This window comes from Eurytemora carolleeae, unplaced genomic scaffold, assembly GCF_000591075.1.
Source record: "Eurytemora carolleeae unplaced genomic scaffold, Eaff_2.0 scaffold1779, whole genome shotgun sequence".
NCBI lineage: Eukaryota > Metazoa > Arthropoda > Copepoda > Calanoida > Temoridae > Eurytemora > Eurytemora carolleeae.
Window position 1 is genome coordinate 20973 of NW_019397672.1, and position 23332 is coordinate 44304.

A 23332-nucleotide genomic window follows, 5' to 3' on the forward strand; every position below is an offset into this window, starting at 1 on the left:
TTTGCATTTGTTAAGAAAAGAAAATGTATATTTTTACTGTTTTTTTTCATAATGTTTATTATTTTATACTATGCCAAATTTTGACCTTAGCAGATGTTATGTGCAAAAAAAGACCAAAAAATTATCCAAAAACGATGCAAAAACGAACGTTACCATCGTTTTCGGATCGTTCTGCTCTTTTTTAGTTTTAGGTAAAAGAAGTTTCTAATAAATATTTTCTAAAAACGACGATTAATTACACTATCTGCAGTTTGAATATGTTTTACTGATCCGTACATCTAAAAGTTCCTAGCTTGTATCTCATTAAATTAGGATTTAATTGAAAAATGACATGAATTTGAGCCCACAGTTTTACAGTTTACATTTTAATCAGAATAATTAAGATATAAAATTGATAAAAAAAAACTTTAAAATCTTTAGAACATAATAAAGAACTATATAATTCTGATCAAATGTGAATATATAAACATAAAACATATTCACGATTTCGACAGGGGTGTATATTTTCAAATTTTTTTGAGGTGTATATTGGACGGTAATGTTATATTCTATACGCAACATCCCCCCTACTCAACTTCAGGCCTACTAACTTTCCGACCTACTGCAATATTGGACCTACGCCAACTGTTTATTTTTGTTATCTGAGGGTTGGGTAAGGTTAAGACAATTTCTGGGACGAGCGCTGCGGCTAGGACAGGCTAGGGGGCCGAGTGCCGCGGCTAAGACAGGCTAGGGGGCCGGGCGCTGCGGCCACAAGTCCGTATAGAAACTTTAAAATCACGTGCTAGTATGTCAGATGTGTAGTACAGCGGATTAGGCGTAGGTCAGAAGTGGAGTATTGCGGATTTGCGTAGGTCGAAAAATAGACCACCAAATTGGACGTCAAAAGGCAACTTTTTTTATTCTCTTAAATACTTTTTACGCACAAAAATCATTTATTTTCCCCATTAAAACGAATAAAACACTGAAAAAGCAAGCAAATAAACTTCTAGGGGGGGGGGGAGAAATTTTTTTTTGAGAAAATACATCACTTGCTTTAGAGTCAATTAAATTTTGGCGCTAATTTTTTTTAGACGACACACAAACAAACACCCAGACAAACAGAGATGAACTTTCCAAGAGACCGTTTAATAGTTCAAATGAACAAGATTTAGAAAAATGAGAAAAAAAATGTTCATTTGAACTAATTTTTTAAATTTTCATGATTTTGACAATTTTCAAATTATAAGTTTAAACGAACACATTTTATAAAAAATGTTAAAAAAAATTTATTTAAACTACGGTTAAAATTTTCATCATTTTGTTACAAGTTCCAAATAACTTCAAACGAGCATTTTTTCTATCGAAAATGTTCATTAGGATCCTAACGCTCAAACGCACTAAAATTTTCAAGAAAATATTTAGTCCATTTCAGGCGCGTACACAGGGTGGGCAGTATGTTCTCTTGCCCCCAAAATAATTTATAAAACGAACAATTTTTCTATCGAAAATGTTCATTAGGGCTAACGTTCAATAACACTAAATTTTCCATGACAATATTTAGTCCATTTGAACAATTTATCTGTGGAAAATGTTCAAAATAAATGCCATAAAATAGCAGAAAGACTACACCAATAATTAATTGCAATAAAAAAAATTGGCGGAAGAGATATTAGCTTTCAATGAATGTCGATTTTGTTCATATGGAATAATGTTCGAATGAACTACAAACCGGTTTGTCAACAGCTGACTACTGCAATTGTACGTTAATCCAATTTCGGCGTTTAGTCCTATCGATAGAGCATTTAATACTGATTACTGTCACATCACTGTAAAAGTACTGTGAAACGCGTCCTATAGAAAAATGTTAAAACGTGAAGGAGGAATCCGTGGAAACTACATGTATTGTAATCAAAATTTAAAAAGGTTTCAATGTAATAATAACCCCTCGTCCTCCATCTGTAATAATACATAAGTAAAAAAGCAAGTTAGATTTTCAAATTATGCTTGTAATTATACCGTGGTTTTCACAGAGCTTGATTCTGCAGTAAGCACAGTCTAAAACTAAAATTACCTCTTACAATAAAGGCACAGTCTCAAGCAACGCGCTTGACAAGCGCCTATCTCTGTGTGCGTATCTCTATATTTAAAGTTATATAACCGTGCACCCGTCTGACCCGATCTACCAGTCCAGTTTGAAAGACTAAGATATTATGGTGTACAGTGAATCTATATTTGTGTACACAGTGAACTTTGCAGAGAAAGCTGAAACAACGCAAAATGAAAGATAGTAAATGAAATATATAGAGAGAAAACCCTTAATAAATTATGTCAGGGATGTCAGGATCCTACTGATCCTACACAAGGGCGAACGAGGGGCGGGGGGCGGGCCACTCGGCCTCCTGCGCGTGCCTCCCATGTAAAAAAATACTTTAAAATCTCACTTTTTCCTTTAACAAAAAAGTTTCATTAGCTTTATTCTATTACTGCCTTCATGATTGGTGTAAAATCTTTGATACAGAGCGTCCCATATCATATTAGATTATCTCCAATCTTTAACGCCAAAATACGCACATAATACTAGAAAAATCTAGCACTTTCTGCAAAAAGAAAATTCTATTAGCCTTATTAAATTTTTCAAAATGATTTATTCTTCTTAAATTTTCTGATTTGTCCCCCAAATCGTAATTTAGACCCATTGACGCGGTCTAATTTGATGTGGGACACCCTCTATCATTATTTATAATTATACAATATGTCTCGTTCCTATGAAAATAGATCCTTAGAAACGTTTCCATTTCTATTTTTCACCCATTGAAGCTTACGCCACATTTCAATTCCCATTTTGGTGAAAATTGCAAACGTGAATTCGGTTTGTTTCATTTTTCAAGAATGCCATTTGGCTTGAAAAATATGGGAAAAGCACCATGCCATGTATTAAAACTTTTACAACTACCGTTATTTTGTAAGAAATGTTTTTGTTTCTGCGTACAGTTGAAATTCAAACAACTTAAACTTTTTTATTATATGAAATATGTGAAATGGAATTTATTAAAAGTTTGAATAATATAATTTTGAAAAAAAATCCGCCTTGAAAAAATCTAATTTGTTTAGCCTATGTTAACCCCAGGGTACCCATGGGTTCCCTAAAAAAATGTTCAGCCAAATTAGTTCTGCCGTTTGGCCAGCTATATAGCTAACATATAATTGAGATGTTCGCAGCTCAGTGGCGTTTAAATAAGGGGAGTTCTTGGCATAGAGAATAGAATATATAGAGAGGAATTAACTTCGAATAAAGTGTAAAACGGCCATTTTGTTGTACTGTTTCCCTACTGCAGGTGTACTTCACATATTTATGCTATATAATCTGTTGGGCCCTGGAATATCATTTTACAAAAAAATCTAAAATTATTGTTAAAAGAAAACCAAATTATGAAATAGGCTGGTTTCATAATTGACCAATACCCCCCCCCCTACAGAAACCTTATTTACGCCCCTGTCGCAGCTTCAAAAGGTTGAATACGATTTGTGAAAATATTTCCAAATTACATTGTAGAGTCATAAGTTTTTATATTATTCTTGGGAGAAACTGCTTTTTATTTTTAATTCAAGGTAAATTAATAGCCCTGAAATATGAAGGACAGCAATTGATATATTACACTCGTTTTTCAGCGGCATTTGATCTTAAATATAATGAGAATACGACATTATAAAACACTCTTGCTATGTATTCATATATCTGGAATTAACTGTATATGAGCCAAAATTGCTATAGAATTGGTCCCACATATCAACTCTAGGGACAAAAGCACATATTTTTTATCAACATATATAAATAACCCTTCAAAAATTAACCACTACACATGAGTTCATTTATGATTTGAAATATGCTGTATAGAATAAAATTTGTGCATCTAACTTGTGTCAGAAAATTTTATGAAAAGAACTGAGAATAATGAGTATTGACCTAAACAACCGATATTCTAAATTTATCACTAATTGTTGTCAATATTCTACCCAACCACCAGCCAAGATAATTAATTATTCTTTTCAAAAGTTTGTATAACTAGTAGTTACTACTAGCAACTAGTAGTAACATATTAGTAACAAGTAGTAACAGAAGTAACTATAAGTAGTTTCTAGTAGTTTAACTACAAGTGACTAGAAGTAACTAGTAGTTACTATAGTAACTAGTAGTTACTAGTAGTTTCTAGTAGTTACTAGTAGTTTCTAGTAGTAACTACAAGTGACTAGTTAAGTAACTAGTACTTACTAATAGTTACTAACTTACTAGTAGTAACTAGTAGTAACACTGATAATCCAATTGAGATGATTAACTAACGGTAACTTTACAAATAAACAGAAAATACTGTTTACGAAATGAATGTTCATTCTTACCTTTAAAATTAACTGCTACATAAAATTTTTTTTCAAACTTTGGGGACTAAAAGTTGTCTAATGGCATGACAAAAGTTGGAACGTACCAAGCTCTAATTGTGTTTACTGTATGTGTACTATACTAAGAGAAGACAAAAGTTGGAACGTACCCAGCCCAATTGTGTTTACTGTATGTGTACTATACTAAGAGAAGACAAAAGTTGGAACGTACCCAGCCCTAATTGTGTTTACTGTATGCGTACTATGAGAAATCCATTTTTGTAGTGAATGTTTTTATAATTACATCACTTTACAAATAAACCAATTATTTATGCCTATAAACATTGTTAGCTGACATGTTTTTAAACCTAATCTGTGTAATAACTCAATATTTCAAATAACAAAGTTTTTAATACTTATTACTTAACCCTATCACGTGCAGGCCACCCTGTTTTCCACCCCCCTCCTCTATTGTTTTTTTCTCTGCAACATAAAAACGGCTGATACCAGAGCGTTTAAACTTTATCAACTTCATAAAGATAAAAGTTTAATTTTTTTAATGAGCTGACCTTAAAACGTTGGAGTACGGGCATTTATCACACAGTCTTATTTCAACCCTAAGGTCAATATCATTGGAGGGGTAGAAAACACCCCCCCCCCCCCCGCTCCCCGTCTATATTAGACAAAAAATAAGTAGAGATAGGGTTTATATTGGATCCTCCAGTTAACTGTTTACTTACAGTGGACACTGGACATCAGGAGAGTAAAATATAATTTACATTTTCAGGTTTACATGAAGTATTTGGCGCAATTATATTTTTAATGGTTGAGGAAAGATGACAAGTTATTTTATTGTATGCCCAAGAAAATATAGTTTATTTCTTAGTATTTAGATTAATTTGTAGAATGTAGATTACTTAAAAAAAATACCTTTTTATGTACAGAATGTGCACTAGTGTACACATTTGTTTAAAATTGAAATCATTCTTTATAAATGGATATTTCTTTTGGACTGCAACTACAGGAAAAGCTCGATTTAAACTTTTAACCCTATTGGCTGGGGAGTCTGAATCTATGTATAGCCTAGGGTGGGGCGTTCAAAGCCCCCCCCCAAAAAAAAAAGGCCTTAGAGTATAGGTATAGGGGCGAAATGCATGATCATAGTTTTATTTTTCAAGGCGCGCCAGCTCAAATTTGGAACAATAACTTTAATAGTTTAGGTGCTAGGAAGGGTTGAAAAAATGCAAAAAAAGGGGTAAAATAAATGTAACATTTATAGTGTTTTTAAACAGATACCAAGATGTAGAGTTTGTAAATTGCGTAATTTTCCCCCAAAAAATGTTGAGCAATTGTAACTTTTGATTGATTTAATTTTCAGTTATCATAGACAAAACTTGGATGAAAATTATTATTAATTAACGATTGATAAATACTGTTGTGTCGTGGTTGAGAATAATTAAACAAAAGTGTTACAATGTATTTGAATCGGAAAAGGTCACATTTATTTTTATCAACAACTTTTGAAAAGTTGAAGTCTTGTAACTCCTCAACTTGATAAATATTTTTTTCAAATAGAAAAAAGTGTAGAGGATAAAATAATTTTCTAGGATTTAAAAGCAAAAACTACATTTGCAAAAACTACCCTGATTTTTTTGTAGAGCCTTGAAGATCTGAAAGCACAATAAATGGCAAGATGATAAATTTAAGTTTACTGCTATCTGTGTTGGTTCCCTTTACCCTGGCTGATATGAACCACTCTCAAGTACTTGAATTTATAAATAACCTAAGCAGAATCAAACCAGATCTTCTTAAGCCAGGTAGATAGATTCAGAGCCTGCAATTTAATAGATTCAGGAAAATACGACTCAGGCTTAAGCTGTTGTCCAGAATTTTACAACTTGGGCTTTCGGATTTAAGTTGCATCTAATTTGGCACATCAGATGTAAGTTCATAAAAAACGGGTTTATATTGTTTTTGGCGGATTTTCATGGTTGGAATTGGCGCATTACATGTCATGATGAGAACTAGACTCAGCATAGAGCCTAATTTTCCACTAAAATCAACCAAGATGGGTTTCATTTTTCATTGGGCCTAACTCCTTAAGTTGATCCTAAGATCTCGCAGCTGTCAATCACATGGCACAATTTGGTCAGAGTTGGGTTTAAGATGGGTCTTAAAGCTGTGTATAATCAAATCTCTTTGGAATTGAGTCTAATTGTCACAAACTCGAATTTTCTAATTACCATATTAAAGAAAATTCGAGATTCAGGCAAAGTCTCATTACCTTAGTGAAGAAATGATGTAGACTGTTTCAGAAACCCTACCTCAAAGTGAATTTACACTTTGGTTTATCTGGTTCTGATGTCATGAGTGTACAGTGTAAACTACATAATTCCATTCTCACCTCACAGTCTTATTATCATTTAAACATTTTCAAATCCAAAGATCATGCTTGACTTTGATAATTCTTGATTTTACAGTGGTGAACCTGGTTCTTTGTGATGAGAGTGATGAATTGATTGCTGGAGCTCTAGATTTTCACTACTCAACCCATCCACACCTAAACATTAAACAAATGCTGGTACACCCATACTTATCAATACTTAATGGACCCGCAATTCTTTCAATAGTTTTATGACGTATTCACAATTGGTGCAATTTAGAAAAGTTTATTGACATGTCTAGCAATTTTTGAAGGTTCTCCACCAACTTAACTTTATCTGATTACCATTATAAACAGAGGACAATGACTTTTGCAATACTAAAAAGCTGACAGACAAAAACAATTCCAGAATATGAAGATGATTTATCAAATCTTTATTCATACTCAAAATATCTAAACTACATAAAATATCTGTAACATAGCTTAGCCACCAAGTATAAAAAATACTGTTTCAAGCAATAATTATTCATGCATCATAGAACCAGTTCAATGGAGTTGGTGAACTAAGCCAAGCAATATGCATTAACTTCAAACTACTTTGCATAGCTTTAAACTTAAAAATTTAAAAATTTAAACATTGCATGTAGGGATGTTAACGTTTTCATTTTTCAGAAAAACGATCGTTTCGTTATGAAAACGACGACGAAAAATCGAAAACGAAACAATCGTTTTGAAAACGAAACAAAAAACGACTGTTTAACGATCGTTTACAAAAACGATTAACAACCCTAATTGTATGTTACTAATGTTGAATTTGAGTCGCATCCCAAATCCGCATAAAACCGGTTTCAATTGCACCGGCCTGAATCTTGAAACATATAATAAAATTTTAAGTGGAAGCAACCATATTTGAGCAACATCTCAAATTTCGGCCGCAAGCTAAAATTTTTAAAATTCGGCCTCAAGTAAAGAAAATGTAATAAGAGACAATTAAATATTTTAGAATTTAACTAGTAAAAATCTGGATGATACAACATTAATTTTTTGCAAGATTCCAATTCAGGTAATAAATACTTAATTGTAAGAAACTCAATTTCTAGTTTCTATATCTTACAGTATTTCATCTATGTGCATGTAATTATCCTGTTTTTTAAATAAACTTTACTGTAAATTATTCCTGGTGTTTTGTGATAAATCTTATACCATATAATTTCAGGAAAAATTAATTGTAAATGAAGCATTTGCCATTTTTCCCGCTTCTGCTGAATGGGTTGTTTCAAGGTAAAATCCTAAACTATTCTTCATGAAATATTTAAGCTATTCACCTTTTTCCTGACAGTGTTTGTAAATATCATAATAAATTTTATTAGTATCCCTAAGGTCATTACTGAAAAACAGTAAAAACTAGTTCTGGATGTTTCTGTAGTAAGGTATAGCCAATAGAATTGGCAAGGCGAAACAACCATAATGTTCTGCAAGAAGCATATTTAAACCCTTTCACACCATGGAAGAAATGTAATTTTGGGTGGTTAAACCGAGAACTTGATAATTGGCCATTTACCTTCAGTGCAGGAGCACCTATATTGAATATTGGACATTTATAGTACCTGTTGAAGGCCAAAAAATCAAAAATTTAATTAACTTTTTGTCTAATTTGCAAGATTTTTTTATTTTTTTAGGTCATATTTTGTGAGGTTTTAAGAATTTTTCTTACTTTTGATAGTAATTAGTTCTTGGCATTCTAGTGTGAAGCCAACAATGGACTCTTGGTGAAAAAGGATTAATTGAGTGAAGAAAATGTTGATTTATGAAAACCATTTAAAAATAAGAACTTTCAAGAGGGTTGTAGATTATTTTTCTAATTGTTCTATTTCAAATAATGTGATTCATTTTATGATTCCATATTAAGCATGACAGGGACCGGGAATAAGTCAATTTCTGATTTATTCCTCTAAGATTCTTAGCAACCAGAAGCAACAAAATGTGTACAAACACTTTCTCATTTTATGCTTTCAGGTTCATGATGGAAGGAGAAGAAAACAGGAAATTTCTGGTTAAGAATAATTCTGAAATATTTGAAATTATAACTCTTAAGGTATGTTAGACAATACATGCATCATTTCACATGTTAGTTCACAACAGTTCCTCTTGAAGTATTATTAAATATCCAATAAGTGATATATGCTAATTTTTATAACCCCAAAAATAATATTTTTTTATTTCTGTCCCTTGATTCTGCTGTAAAATATGCTTGTCACATTTGCTCAATGGAGGGGAAATGCAAGACGCACCAATAAAGCCTCCATCCCGCAATGAGCTCACTGCACTGCACCCGTATTGCTTCCTGTCCACACCCATTTGTCTGTCAGTAAAATATTTTGACCATACCTGCTGATGTTGATCTTCTCTAAAAATGTTTGCACGCAAAGCTGCTTTGTTTTTGGTTAAGATTACACTTCTCTCTGCCTTTAAAACATGTTAAGAGAAGATCAACATCAGCAGGCATGTAAAAAAATATTTTTTTTCTGAGAAAATAAGCATTTATAGTAATGACATTTTGCTAGAAGACTTTCTGGCGCAGGATAGGGTTTCCTGCAAAAAAAGGAAAATTTTTTGCAAAAAATTTTGCATTTTGTTTGCTTGCAAAAAATGCCAAATTTTTCCCTTTTTTCATGAAATTTTGCTGAAAGCTGTTCCAAAATTTATCATTTTTTTTGCTTTTTTTCTTGAAACCTTTCGTTCGCTGCAAACCTTAGTGCAGACAGGAAGCAATAGAGGTAAGCACATTGCCCCAACTCCATGTTAATGAGTCAATTGCAGGATGGAGGCCATACGGGTGCAGCTTTGCTTTCCCCACCTCAATGTCAATGCTAATCTTCATGAAGGGAGGGACTCTAAACATTGTATTACTAATATGCAAACTCTATTTCAGTCTGTGGATGACAGTATCACCTTGCAGTTACCTATAAATCACCCAGCAGAGGACACTAGGGAAGCTCAAACTAACCTTATAATATAATATAAGTTTTAACACTAATTGGAATCATGAAAACAATGAATGCAAAATTCTGAAAAAAATTTGAACTTCATGAATACAGAATTGATTTGAATGGCATAATGTTAACTGTAGGTTATTCTGACTCAACAGTATTGTCCAGGTTAATATTTAAAAAAGTAAAGCTGAAGATTTAAAGTATTCGCCAAAAATTAAAGAATTACAGACTAGACTGAATCCAGATCAAATTTGTATTAATCAGCAACCTAATAATTAATATCTATACCTGAACATTTGAAAATTACAAAATGATGTGGATCATGTATTTGTGAACACTGTGAAATTAATGTGACTTCTCTGTTCTTGGCATTCAGTAGTTTCAACCATTTCCAATGTAGATCTAGATGTAGATGTTGTGTAGCTACTTAATTCTTATCTGATTCAGATTCAGCCTATACCCAGTTTTTTCAAAACACCTTTTGATGATTCTATCAAAACAATAGGATTTATGTTTCTCATAACTTATTCTAGGAGGAAGGATGACAAACTTGAAGGAAAAATTGGCGCAACCTTCCACGCGATGAGCAAAATTATGAATTTTACATACAAGCTTGTTCCATCAATTGATGGCTTCCAGGGGTCAAAAGTAATGACTTAATTACCAAAATCTCTAATTTTGTTATTTAAAATTTCTGGAGTAAAATATTTCTGCTAGGTTCCTGGGGGAATAAAACACAAAGGAAAAACTTCTGTATTCAATGGATTAATTGGTATGCTTGAGAGAAAAGAGGTGGATATTGCTGGGTCCGGACTTTTTGTTACATTTGATAGAACACAGGTTACTTTCAGTTAAAAGAACTAAAATAAAAGAACTAATTACCAGCCCCAATATGTAAACTTATAATCCTTATATCTTTGCAACCAGGATAAAACTAATGATTCTGCTGATATAAAAAGTCAAAATCTGAAAAGATTTTACCATTAGATGGCAAAAATATAGGTACTAAGTACTTTGTAATGAGTTATAAGTGAATAACTTAATGAGATCTATGGGTGAAACCTCTTATTCCTTTATTGGCTGGGTGAGGGGGCATTTGACGCCCATCTCTCTCGTATTTGCCCTTTGCACTATCACCTTGCCTTTACTTTTCTGGAAAAGTAATTTTAAGGCTTTTAAGTTAAAAACATTTTGTTATGCATAGGTTAGGGAACAGTACGGTAAATTGTCCGGTCTGTGTAAAAAAAGAATATAAAATAGCACATTACTTTTTTGTGACTAAAGCAAAACAAAAATGTTCTATAAACTTTCTAAAACTTTATTTGGCAATTTCTTCTAATCTTCCTAGAACACAAACTATTACTATTCTAATTATGTTTTCAATAAACTGACCTTGAAAAAATGGGCTATGAACATGCATTGCAATAAATATTTTTATTCAGAGGGTTTTCTATGGTGTGGGGGGCATGGGACACCCCCAGGCTTTACATAGATTCAATAAGTGAACTTTTTATCCACATAAAGACCTTTTTATCAAATCATTTAAATTTACTTCTGTGTAATTCTCTGTGTTTAGTGTATTGTTTACCATTTACGGATTTGGACATAATGATAGTATTCTAGATTGCAGATTTTGGAGGAAGCATTCTTCGGCTGGATACATTTTGTTTCATGTCTAGACCTGGAAATGAAATTGATTTAATGGCTTTTTTTAAACCATTGAACCCGGTAAACCTAATATAAGAAAAAATTTTAGTTATGGTGATATGCATTGAACATATAAATGTCTGTAGAGTATTTGGGCGTGGGTTTTCTGCTCTGCGTTGGGTCTAACTTTGGTTCTCTTTACTCTTTCCTACATCACTCACAATGAAACTCAGGTGCTTATCAATCTTTTGTCATCTTATATTATTAAATATAGTTAAGTATCCTGTAGAAAAACAGTTCAATCTAAAAAAAACAAATAGCGTATGTATGTACAAGAAAAGCTTGATATAAATTAGTCATATTTACTTGAACAATTTCACATATTCCAAAACTTTTCCAGCACAGTATGTCTACTCCCAAGGGCAGGACAATTCAACTCTGGCGTCAGATTTTGGCTAACAACTTGGCCCGTTGGAGACGTAAAAAGAAAATTCTTATCACTGTTCCAAATCAAGAACAAAATGAACCCACAAATATTGTAAGTTTGATCACCAATTAATGCATAGCCATTATACACATTAAAACTCATGGTAGTTCATAAAATGATGAATTTAATACACATTTGAACTGGCACCTTACACTTGAAAACTTTATTATCTTTCTTGGATTTGTTTCAATCCTGTCCTTTGTCTTTTTACCTGAATTTGTTATCAACATAATATTATCTCATTCAATCTGCACAGTCTGGGATACTACAGATATGGCTGGGCGTGTTCCTACTATTTTTAATTGTTCCGCGTTGTTCTTGTTGTTCTCTGTTCATTCTTGTCAAAGAACAATCGTTCCCCAGGAACAACACCCAGCCCTTAAGCTGGGTGTGTTCCTACTCTTTTTAAACTGTTCACTTTTGTTTGTTTTTCCTGTGAAAAAAAAACGATTTTTACCCGGGAACCACACCCAACTCTAACTTCACATCTGTTCTCACTCCTAGCTTCAGATGTCTCCAGAAAAGTGCTGGAAAAGAACTTTTGATTTCAGCCTTAGCTTTATATACTTTAAAACTTTTAATCCCATAAACTCTGACATGTTTCCAATATTTAGAGAAGCATGATTGCGTACCAATCTGATCTATGCATTCCTTCCACTAAAAAGTTAATAAGTCTGTGGTAAATATGGAACCTTTTCTAGCAATCTCAGTGCTGAATAACTTAACTCCATGTTCAAGGCTGCAAAGTAAAATAAGGCATACAATTTTCCTTTCTTTTCAACAGAAAATATTGGAAATCTGTTACTGATCCCTTTCTAAAGGAAGTAAGTAATTCTTTAAAATATAAACCTCTGACAAGTTATGTGTCTCATCCACTGTTATATTGTTACACTAAAACTTAATTAATGCATTGTTAACAGGGAAGATGCGTTGACCTTCTGAGTTTCTCATTGAGAGCACTAGGAGCTGTTGAAACCTTCCTTCTTCCAGAAACCAGGTTGGTAGATCATTAAGTTTTAAAAATCATTAATCTGTCAGCAATTAACATTAAGAAAAAAATGGCTAAATCAGGTCCATATAATTCCATCTCTGATCCTAAGGCTTGAAAATACACTAGTGTTTTGTACACTTTTCAAAGGTGTTTGTGTATAGTAATGTTTACTACACTTCAGAAATGTTTACTGAAATCGGGGTGTTTGGGGCAGTAAACATTTTGCATTGTTCAATAACTTTACATTGTACTTTAATTTGGTTGTGAACCCCTGGGATAGTTATGCCTATGCATTAATATATTACAGTAAAATTATAATACTTAATTTCTAGGCCACTTTTCCTCTTTCTAGTGTATATATTAGCTTGAGCTTGAGTTTTCTAGGTTTAAGAAAGCCTGGAGAATTTGCATGCTGACTTACTTAGTTCTGGGATTCTTTGTTGTAGAAACATACAAAGCAGAACTAACATCTTATCTCACTAGGAAACAACATTAGAAAATAACTTACTAAATAACTTCTTACCTCAAGCCTCAGCATCTATATATAAATTTGGCTTGTCTGTCTGTCTGTCTGTTTGTTTGTTTGTGACCAATAAACGTCAAAACGGCTGAACCGATTGGGCCCAAATTTTTGGGGCAACATCTAGGGACCCCAGGGAAGGTTTATGAATGATCAAAATTTCAAATATTTGTCTCCATCAAATTTCGATCTTCATTAAATTTTTGAAAATATTGAAAATCCACGAAATATTTTGTGAAAATCCGCAATTATTTTTGTTTTGTTTTACGATGTACACAAAGATAACATGTTCACAATTAATTTCGAAGATAGGCTAGTCTATATATAAATTTGGCTTGTCTGTCTGTTTGTCTGTTTGTTTGTTTGTATCCAATAAACGTCAAAACGGCTGAACTGATTGGGCTCAAATTTTTTTTGGGACTTCACGTGACCCCAGGGAAGGTTTATGAATGATCAAAATTTTAAGAATTTGGTTTTAAAGTTATTTATTTTTGAAAAATTTTGAAAATGCGCAAAAAATATTATGAAATCCGCAAACTTTTTTTGTTTTTGTTTTATACTGTACAAAGAGAAGATGTTCAGAGATAAAACCACTATTAAAAGATTAAACAGAAGATGGGCGCGAAGCGCCCTAAAAGCCTAGTATTACTAACTATTCTTCAACAATTATATTGAAATTCTTATGATTTGGAACACATTTTAGTTTTTCTTACAGGACAGTAGGAGTAGTAGCTGAACCCTAAAATCTTTAAAGAATCTTTAATACCCCCAAGGCGTTGAGCCATTAGCACAAAAATTTATTGTATAATCCCAAAAATTTTGCAGCCCAATGTTGTAGACCTTAGATTCTTCAAACTATGAATTCTGTTAGATAAAATCATTAAAGCTTGAAATATCAAAGGTTTCCACCATCAGGTTATTTTTGAGTTTGTGGTGAAAACTTAATTTCTTTCGTTTAACAATTAAGCTAAAAATGTATTTATTTTCAATATTTACACATCAAAATTCTAAAGAACATTACCACGAGTCCACTGATAAAAATTCAATATGTATAAAAATTCTGCAAGGAACTCTGCTGGCATGGTTCCAACAAAGCCTAGTTTAAACTAAAAAGTATTTTTAAAGCACTTCTGGGGTGAATATATTAGTTATTTTTCTGTCTTGTAGTAAAACTGCAAAACTACCAATCCAAAAGATGGAAGATATACTAGGTAAAATTAAATGTAGTGCTTAAAGACGTAAAAATATAATTTAATTTTAAAACCAACAAAAATAAATATTAAACAAGAATGAATAAAAGTTGTATCAAGATGAAAAGCCAACATTTCCAAATCAATAAAAAGCTATGCAGTCTGTGCAATAATGGCTTGGTAACTTCTTAAATTTAGCTTCTCAAGTTGTCCTCAAGGTTAAATAAGGTAATAATTAATGAAAGATATTTAATGTTTTGCCCAATAACATTAAATCAAATGTCTAATTTGATTTTTACAATAAAAGAGGCTTAAATTGTTTCAAAAGTTTCCATCTTAATTACACAAACTGTATCTAATGTTTTTATATGTAATTATTTTTCCTCTGTATGCACAACTAGTGTACATTTTAAACATCTTAGCAGGGCCAATTTACAATTACTAAAGCAGCAGACCTGCGTCTCTTGTCTGCTATTCTGTAATCAAAACTATTGTTCTCTAGCACGGGTCCATTTACACCACTCTTGTCTGCTGTTCTGTGATTAAATCTATTGTTCTCTAGTGCGGGTCCATTTACACTACTCTTGTCTGCTATTCTGTGATTAAATCTATTGTTCTCTAGCACAAGTCCATTTACACTACTCTTGTCTGCTATTCTGTGATTAAATCTATTGTTCTCTAGCGTGGGTCCATTTACACTACTCTTGTCTGCTATTCTGTGATTAAAACTATTGTTCTCTAGCGCGGGTCCATAATTACACTACTCTTGCCTGCTGTTCTGTGAATAAAACTATTGTTCTCTGGGTCAATTTACACTACTCTTGTCTGCTATTCTGTAATTAAAACTATTATTCTCTAGCACTGGTCCATTTACACTACTCTTGTCTGCTATTCTGTAATTAAAACTATTATACTCTAGCACTGGTCCATTTACACTACTCTTGTCTGCTATTCTGTGGTCAAACTAATGTTCTCTAGCATGGGTCCATTTACACTACTCTTGTGCTATTCTGTAATCAAAACTATTATTCTCTAGAACAGGTCCATTTACACTTATACTCTTGTCTGCTATTCTGTGAATAAATTTATTGTTCTCTAGTGCGGGTCCATTAACACCAATACTCTTGTCTGCTATAAAGTGAATAAAACTAGCTATTGTTCTCTTGCGTGGGTCCATTTACACTACTCTTGTCTGCTATTCTGTGATCAAAACAATTGTTCTCTAGCGCGGGTCCATTTATGCTTCTCTTGTCTGCTATTCTGTAATTAAAACTAAATTTTTCTCTTGTGCGGGTCCATTTACACTACTCTTGTCTGCTATTCTGTGATTAAATCTATTGTTCTCTAGTGCGGGTCCATTTACACTACTCTTGTCTGCTATTCTGTGATCAAAACTCAAAAAGAACTTTTATTTAAGATACAGACATAAAACTCTCTCTTCCATCAGGGACATCATTTGTGTCTAGACTGCAATTTTCAGAACAGGATAGTCGGACATTGTTTTATTATATTTTAATCTTTAGACCTTGATTATTCAAGAACTGATTATTTATTGTAAACTATACTTTTCTAATTTTGATTGTGTAAACTTTTTGTATGCGGGGGGGGGGGGGTAAGTGCCCCCCTTGCACTCTTCTTTTGGCACCTTGAAATGTTTTGACTTTGCACGCTGTTTTATATTTCAAAAATTTGTTATTTACTTTCCGGGAGTCACAGAAAATAAATTTTTGTGCAATTTTTAATGCATATCTTTTGAATGTTGGTTAATATAATATTGATTTAACATATTTAAGAAAATACAACCTTACAGATAATCAACAGGATTAGTATAAATTTAAAGAAGCCGAATTTATAGAATTTAAGCCAGGGCTTAAATATGGTTTTTTTCCTCTTAAAATTGTATTCAATTTTTCAAGATTTAAGCCGGTGCTTAATTGAGACCGGTTTTTGATGAATTTGACACGCGGCTGATACTCATCAAATTCGGACAAAAGATACATTAATTAAAGCAATAACGGGAGTGACCGGCATTGTGTGGTAGTTGAACTGAGAATGTAATATTGTGGAGAATTTTTTTTCAAAACTCAATAATTATACATTAATATACCGTTTTATAAGTCTCAAATGAATCCTAAAAAATGTCTCCAAAATTATTCTGCAAATTGGCATCATACATCTGATGCATGATTTATTGTCCATGGTTTATTATCAAATTGTTAAGAATGAAGGCTTTTTAGAATGTAGTTTTTCAGCGATTGTGGAAGGAAAAGGTAGGTTTAACATTTGTCTAATAATTTTTGTAATTCATCTTAAACAATTTTATCTTATCACAGATTTTTATCAAGTTGCCATGTTATCTTCAAGTTCACTGGATCAGACCGACAGGCAAAAAAACCTATCTATATATGTATAGACTGGGCTTTAATTCAGGGTGCGTCAAGCCCCTTTTCTAGTGACAATACAGCGTCAACAGTTGCTCTGTAACCTGCCGTTTTTTTGTAAATCATGTTTTGCAGATTTTTCTGGGCAGACATTTTTATCTTTATTATTTGTAGGTATATGGTCAAGAATATGGATTAATAACCTGGGTTCAGGGAGATTTTGACAATATTTTGAAAGCTGTTCGAGTGAGTAATACCCCTGCCATTCTTGATCAGATAGATTTGAAATATAGGATCATTTAAAACTACATGTATAGTTTAGGGTTTCCATTCCAGCGAAAAGGGTTAATCACTTTGCGAAAGTTTTGCATTTTTCAGGGTCAAAAATGCTAGCCAAAGATTTGTATTTTTTGGCATTTTGTTGGATCGCGAAAAATGCAAAAAAATTTGCTTTATTTTGTTTTGCGAAAATTTCGCAAAAAAACGGGTATTTCAGCCATTTTTCATGAAACATTTAGCAAAGTAAAGGAAGAGAAATGAATAAATATGATATAATACAACTTCTAATGCTGAGCTCTCAGAGTAGAATCCCACAAGTTTTTTTTGTGCAATTAATATTGCAGCTACAACACTTATTTTATTTGCAAAAATTTTGCATCATTTCTGCATTTTTTGCTAATTCATTTTAGTAAAAAATGCTAAAGTATGCGAAAAAGTTTGTGAAAAACAAACCAAAAATGTTTGCATTTTCTTGCCAAAGTTTGGTTTGCTGGACACTTTAGTTTAGTCCTTTTAAACTAACTATGTCTAATGTTTAAGAGCAACTACCTTGTACTTGGTTACGGTGATGAAGCTGAGGCGTTCATGGGTAAGCATACAGTCATAACCAAGGTTGTTTATCAAGGTTGGATACTCTAGATGTGCTCCAATTTAATAGAAATGTCTTCAAAGCAATGGAATCTCATAATCCTTATGTGCAACGTAGCTGATTGCCGTCGGAGGATTTTCCATGCTTGTCATCTTCTGCCAATACTCAATGACGACATCATATGAGGATTTTGAGTGTCCATTGCTTAAAAAATGACATATCCTGTTGGAGCGCATCCAAGTATCTAACCTTTTTCAACATCCTTGGTAATAAACAGGAAATAGTGGAACTCTTCTGAAAACTTTTGCCTTGAGAATATTTGGATCGAGCATCTTATGCAGACAGAGTAATTTATTCCTCTTCCATATTCTGTGATGGTTCATAAACTACACAGGAATAATTGTCGTTAAAGGGAGTGTTCGCGAAAAATGAAAGGGGGTATAGGCTAAATGCGATAAAAAAGCGCTTTTGATCGCTACTAACCTTACTTCTATCCATTGCGTCTGTAAGGAGAAAATTGTTAAAGGCGTCTAATACCGAAGAACGTAGCACTCATACAAATTCAGAAAATTGCAACATACGACTTAGACCGTAAAAAATCAATTTAATTTCAAACAAATCATTCAGATATTGCAACGTGCAATCTATAGTCATCGATTATCTTTCGCCACATTTGTATATAGTTTATATTTTATAATATTTTTTAATTAATTTTTTATATTTAATTTCTTTAGAAAACGTTTTTAACGGATTTCGAAAAATGTGAGTGGTGCGCGGCATTCTTAGATAGTTGCGCAAGCAACAAGAGAAATAATCAAATTCAGAACAAATTAGTTAAACATATTCTAGCTGAATACCCCTGTGTATCAGCTATAAGTTCCACCGATTATATCGCTTATATTTTAGCTGCATACCCTTGTGTGTCAGCTAGGATAGTAGTTCCACCAATTATATCGCTTATATTCTAGCTGAATACCCCTGTGTGTCAGCTAGGATAGCAGTTCCACCAATTATACCTCTTATATTCTAGCTGCATACCCTTGTGAGTAGGCTAGGATAGCAGTTCCACCAATTATATCTTTTATATTTTAGCTGCATACCCTTGTGTGTCAGCTAGGATAGCAGTGCTACCAATTATATCTCTTATATTATAGCTGAATACCCTTGTGTGTCAGCTAGGATAGCAGTTCCCCCAATTATATCTCTTATATTCTAGCTGCATACCCTTGTGTGTCAGTTAGGATAGCAGTTCCACCAATTATATCTCTTATATTCTAGCTGAATATCCTTGTGAGTCAGCTAGGATAGTAGTTCCACCAATTATATCTCTTATATTCTAGCTGCATACCCTTGTGTGTCAGTTAGGATAGCAGTTCCACCAATTATATCTCTTATATTCTAGCTGAATATCCTTGTGTGTCAGCTAGGATAGTAGTTCCACCAATTATATCTCTTATGTTCTAGCTGAATACCCTTGTGTGTCAGCTAGGATAGCAGTTCCACCAATTATATCTCTTATATTCTAGCTGCATACCCTTGTGAGTCAGCTAGGATAGCAGTTCTATCAATTATATCTCATATTTTCTAGCTTAATACCCTTTTGTGTCAGCTAGGATAGCAGTTCTACCAATTATATCTCTTATATTCTAGCTGAATATCCTTGTGTGTCAGCTAGGATAGCAGTTCCACTAATTACATCTCTTACATTTTAGCTGCATATCCTGAATCGGGCTTGTCCCAAACCCTACTGCTCCAAAACTAAAAGTATTCATTATTTTAATTTACTCCACTCTGTCTCTGTATTCAAGGAATCGCCAACCACCATGCACAGTATCTGGTATATCTCATCGCTCAATAGTACAGTCTAAAAAAGAACAAATAAGAACAATTTTTTGGGCTAGTTTATACAGTCTGAAGACTTTCTAGTCCGCAAACTAGTGTCTGTAATTGTAAATATGTAATATATCACTGATTTTATTCCATGACCATAACTTGTACATATATTGTTATCATTTAAACTGTAAACTACTTTGAAATATACATTATTATTATTATTATTATTATATCTCTTATATTCTAGCTGCATACCCTTGTGAGTCAGCTGGGATAGTAGTTCCACCAATTAGATCTATTATATTCTAGCTGAATACCCTTGTGAGTCAGCTAGGATAGCAGTTCTACCAATTATATCTCTTGTACTTTAGCTGCATACCCTTGTGAGTCAGCTAGGATAGCAGTTGATGCTACTCTACCAACACAGACAGGAATTTATCTGCAGAAAAACTCACCATTCACACCCTTTTTCAGGTTAGGTCATTCTCAGCAATTATTACTTATTCTTATTTAATTTTTCTTTTAAGATACAGGTTGACTGTATTTTTGGGACCCCCTGTATCTCAATATTTAACATTGTAGAGACTCTGTTCTACACAGACCAGACTTTTTTCCCCTGCACTCTATCCTATACATTAAAAAAAATGTTACATAAATCTTTTAAATTTCTAATCATAGGAAGTCGCACAATTTCACTGTGAGAGTGTCAAAGCTGAGAGTCCTAGTACAAAAAAACTAGAGGGGGGGTTGTTGTTTAGGGTTAAAAAGTGTTTAGAGCTAAAATATTAATTAGATTTTAATTTCAAATTTAGTTTTTGTAAAAAAGTTTTTTGAAGATAAGGGCATTATTTTAGTAAATGACAACATTGTTCTGAATGATGGTGTTTTTAACCATCAAAACACAATCAACGAGGGAATGTGATCTATAAGAGAATTAGCATTTGATTTTTCTTTAAATGAACTAAATTAATTGAACGAACAAAATTAATGAATGAACGATTTTGCTGAACAACTATCTCACAGCTAAAGAATGATCTGAACAAGAAGATTATATTTATCACTTGTTAAGTTCAAATCAAACGAAATAGATGGAAAGTTTAACAACAATTCTGAGAATAAACAAAGTCAAAATTTTAGTGAAAATACAAATTGTTTGACAACCTAAGATTCATTAAATATAATAATCTTGAATATCATTGCAGGAAACCAATAGAACAAGCAAATTAATTCAATTAAGTTCATGTTAGTTTTGTGAATATTATTATTATTTTTTTATTTTTTCCATTGATATTTGTTATTCTTATCCTTTTTATTTCTGGCAAGGTTGAAAAATATTTAGCATTTATCATGTGCTGCATGTTTTACAGAAAGCAGCTTCAAGTAATGAAGGAAACTGGAGTTGTTGATACAATCATTGAAAACAGTAAAAGGTGAAATTTTGTTTCATTCTACATATTTTGTTGTTCTGCAAATTTACTCGGAATTTTGTAAAATAAAATATTGGAGCTGTGATTCAGTACTAAGTTACTAACCCTATTATGCTCCGACATATAAAAAAACTGAATAAGTTTTTTTTAATTTAGAACCAAGGGAGACAATATCTATAATGTTGAATATCCGACAAATGTACAACAAATCTCCCCTATCAAAATAAAGGCAAATCTGACACCATTAATACAAAATATTCGATGTCAAAATCATACAAAATCTTTTCTGTCAGAATTAAGGTAGAGCCTAAATTAGGGCTGGGCGTGGGCACATTCCAACTTTTTCTAACCATTTAGTTAATGGATAGTTCCAAGCATTGAAAAAAAAAAAATTTTAGGTAGTCGTGAGTTTTAAAGGGAAGATGGGAATGTTTGTTTCTCTAATGGTATTTTCAGTTTTTTTTTTAAGTTACCGGTAGTTAAAGATCTCAATTTTATTAATTACGTTAACGGTAGATAAAGTGCCATTAATGGTAGATAAAGTGCCATTAACGGTAGATAAAGTGCCATTAACGGTAGATAAAGATCTCAATTTTATTGATTACATTAACGGTAGATAAAGTGCCATTAATGGTAGATAAAGTGCCATTAACGGTAGATAAAGTGCCATTAACGGTAGATAAAGTGCCATTAAAGGTTTTTTTTTGCTATTATTGGCATTAGACGTTCAGAAATCTTTGTGAAGCATTTTGTCAAATTGTTAACGGTGCAAGCCCTTGATGGTTCTTTGTAGTATTTTGGAGTTTGCCAAAACTCCAAAATGTCCATTAAAAAAAATCTTTAAAAGTTTATCAAATTGAGTTTATCACACAAGCCATCACCAAATGGCAAAAAAAATTTAAAAGTTCTATCATATAAATTTTTTTTACTGTTGCGTAAGTTTTATGCAATTTTAGCCGAAAAAAAATAATGAAATTTGCCGTTTTTTAAAATCTTTCTGTTTCATTTTCTTTTTCAACTATTAATTTTTTGTTCAAAATTGGCTACCCCGTTTTGTTAATAATTTAAAAATTAACGTTTTTTGCCATTCATTAACTTTCCAGAATCTCTTTTTCGTTAAAAGAACTTTTCCCAGTCCTAGCTCTAGTGGCATAGCTATAGATGTCCGAAGGAGCATCTTCTCAAAATCTTCGCCAATGTAGAGTGGAGATGAAATAAATGTTACATGGGCATGACATGTTAAAATCTAAGGCTCAAAACTAAATGTTTGAACCTGATAACCAAGTCAAAACAAGTATTATACACATGCTAATTTTGTTTGTTTTGTCAAGGGGAACTCTTGAAGCTGGTACTTGTAATGATTCTAATCTGATACTTGGGATTCAGGTTATAATATTTCACTTTTGCAACCTAAAGAGACTATAAGTGTAGTTGCAAGTGACCCTCCATGCAAAGAGAGCAATACCTGATTTACAATGGTACCCTCAAAAACTTTGTCTATAATCAAGTATGATCCTTCATTTTGCCCTTAGCAGTGCTAATTTAGATATTGATAAATTGCATTAAAAGTTCTTCAATGAGAAATAAAGGAAATGAGAATCAACTATTTTTTTATGGAATATGCATGCAGTGACACAAGTAAAAGTTTGATCTAGATAAGTTTGAAAATATTGTCAAATTATTTAGTATAAAATTGAGATTTAAAAAAGAGTGTATAATTTTACATTTTGAGAATTTGTTTATTTTCAGAGTACAGTTTTCCTGTTTGTTGTGATTGGCATTGGTATTCTCTTCTCTAGTTTTATTTTTATATTGGAAATGATAATATTTGTTGTACAGAATCATTAGTAAACTGGCTTTTACTAGGCACAGACAATTTGCTTTTAATATAACCTGAGTTTAATTACACAGAAAGTTTTATGTTCTGGTCCCGTAGCTGAAAACTTTAGAATGGTGGATATCAGGATTAATGCTTGATCCTCTCTTTTTGATAATCTCAAGATTAACATAATCTTGCAAAATTATCTTAAAAGTGTATGAAAAGCGATAAAATTCAAATTAATATTTAATCATCTGAGAAACTGTAGCAGCCAATCAGAGAAAAGCGGGCAACCAATGAGAGAACAGAAATATTCTCATTGGAGAAAACAATTTACGGATATCCTAGGAGAGAGAAAAAGAGTGGATTAGGACTAAAATGAAAAGTTTCCACAGTGGATATTCGGATCAAGAAGTCAGGATTAAAGTTTATCCATT

At 32.5% G+C, this 23332-nt stretch overlaps 1 protein-coding gene across 2 annotated transcripts; it reads left to right on the forward strand.

Annotated features, from left to right (window-relative positions):
• The first annotated feature begins 5285 nt into the window (after nt 1–5285).
• Nucleotides 5286–23072, forward strand: LOC111715439 (glutamate receptor 1). 2 transcript variants are annotated; one of them, XM_023490759.1, is made up of 23 exons: nt 5287–6173; nt 6837–6937; nt 7743–7802; nt 7956–8020; nt 8756–8834; nt 9672–9730; nt 9838–9897; nt 10266–10380; nt 10450–10572; nt 11356–11460; nt 11526–11612; nt 11780–11917; nt 12787–12863; nt 13242–13340; nt 14545–14588; nt 15985–16052; nt 16805–16837; nt 17123–17194; nt 17768–17816; nt 20021–20123; nt 21017–21079; nt 22408–22462; nt 22826–23072. In XM_023490759.1, exons 1-23 carry the CDS (start codon nt 6050–6052, stop codon nt 22922–22924), a joined length of 1878 nt encoding a protein of 625 aa, XP_023346527.1. In that variant the 5' UTR covers nt 5287–6049; the 3' UTR covers nt 22925–23072. The 2 variants fall into 2 exon arrangements, with proteins under 2 accessions (XP_023346528.1, XP_023346527.1); XM_023490760.1 differs by lacking the exons at nt 20021–20123; nt 21017–21079; nt 22408–22462; nt 22826–23072 and adding an exon at nt 19343–20014 and having other exon boundaries at nt 5286–6173.
• The last annotated feature ends 260 nt before the right edge of the window (nt 23073–23332 follow it).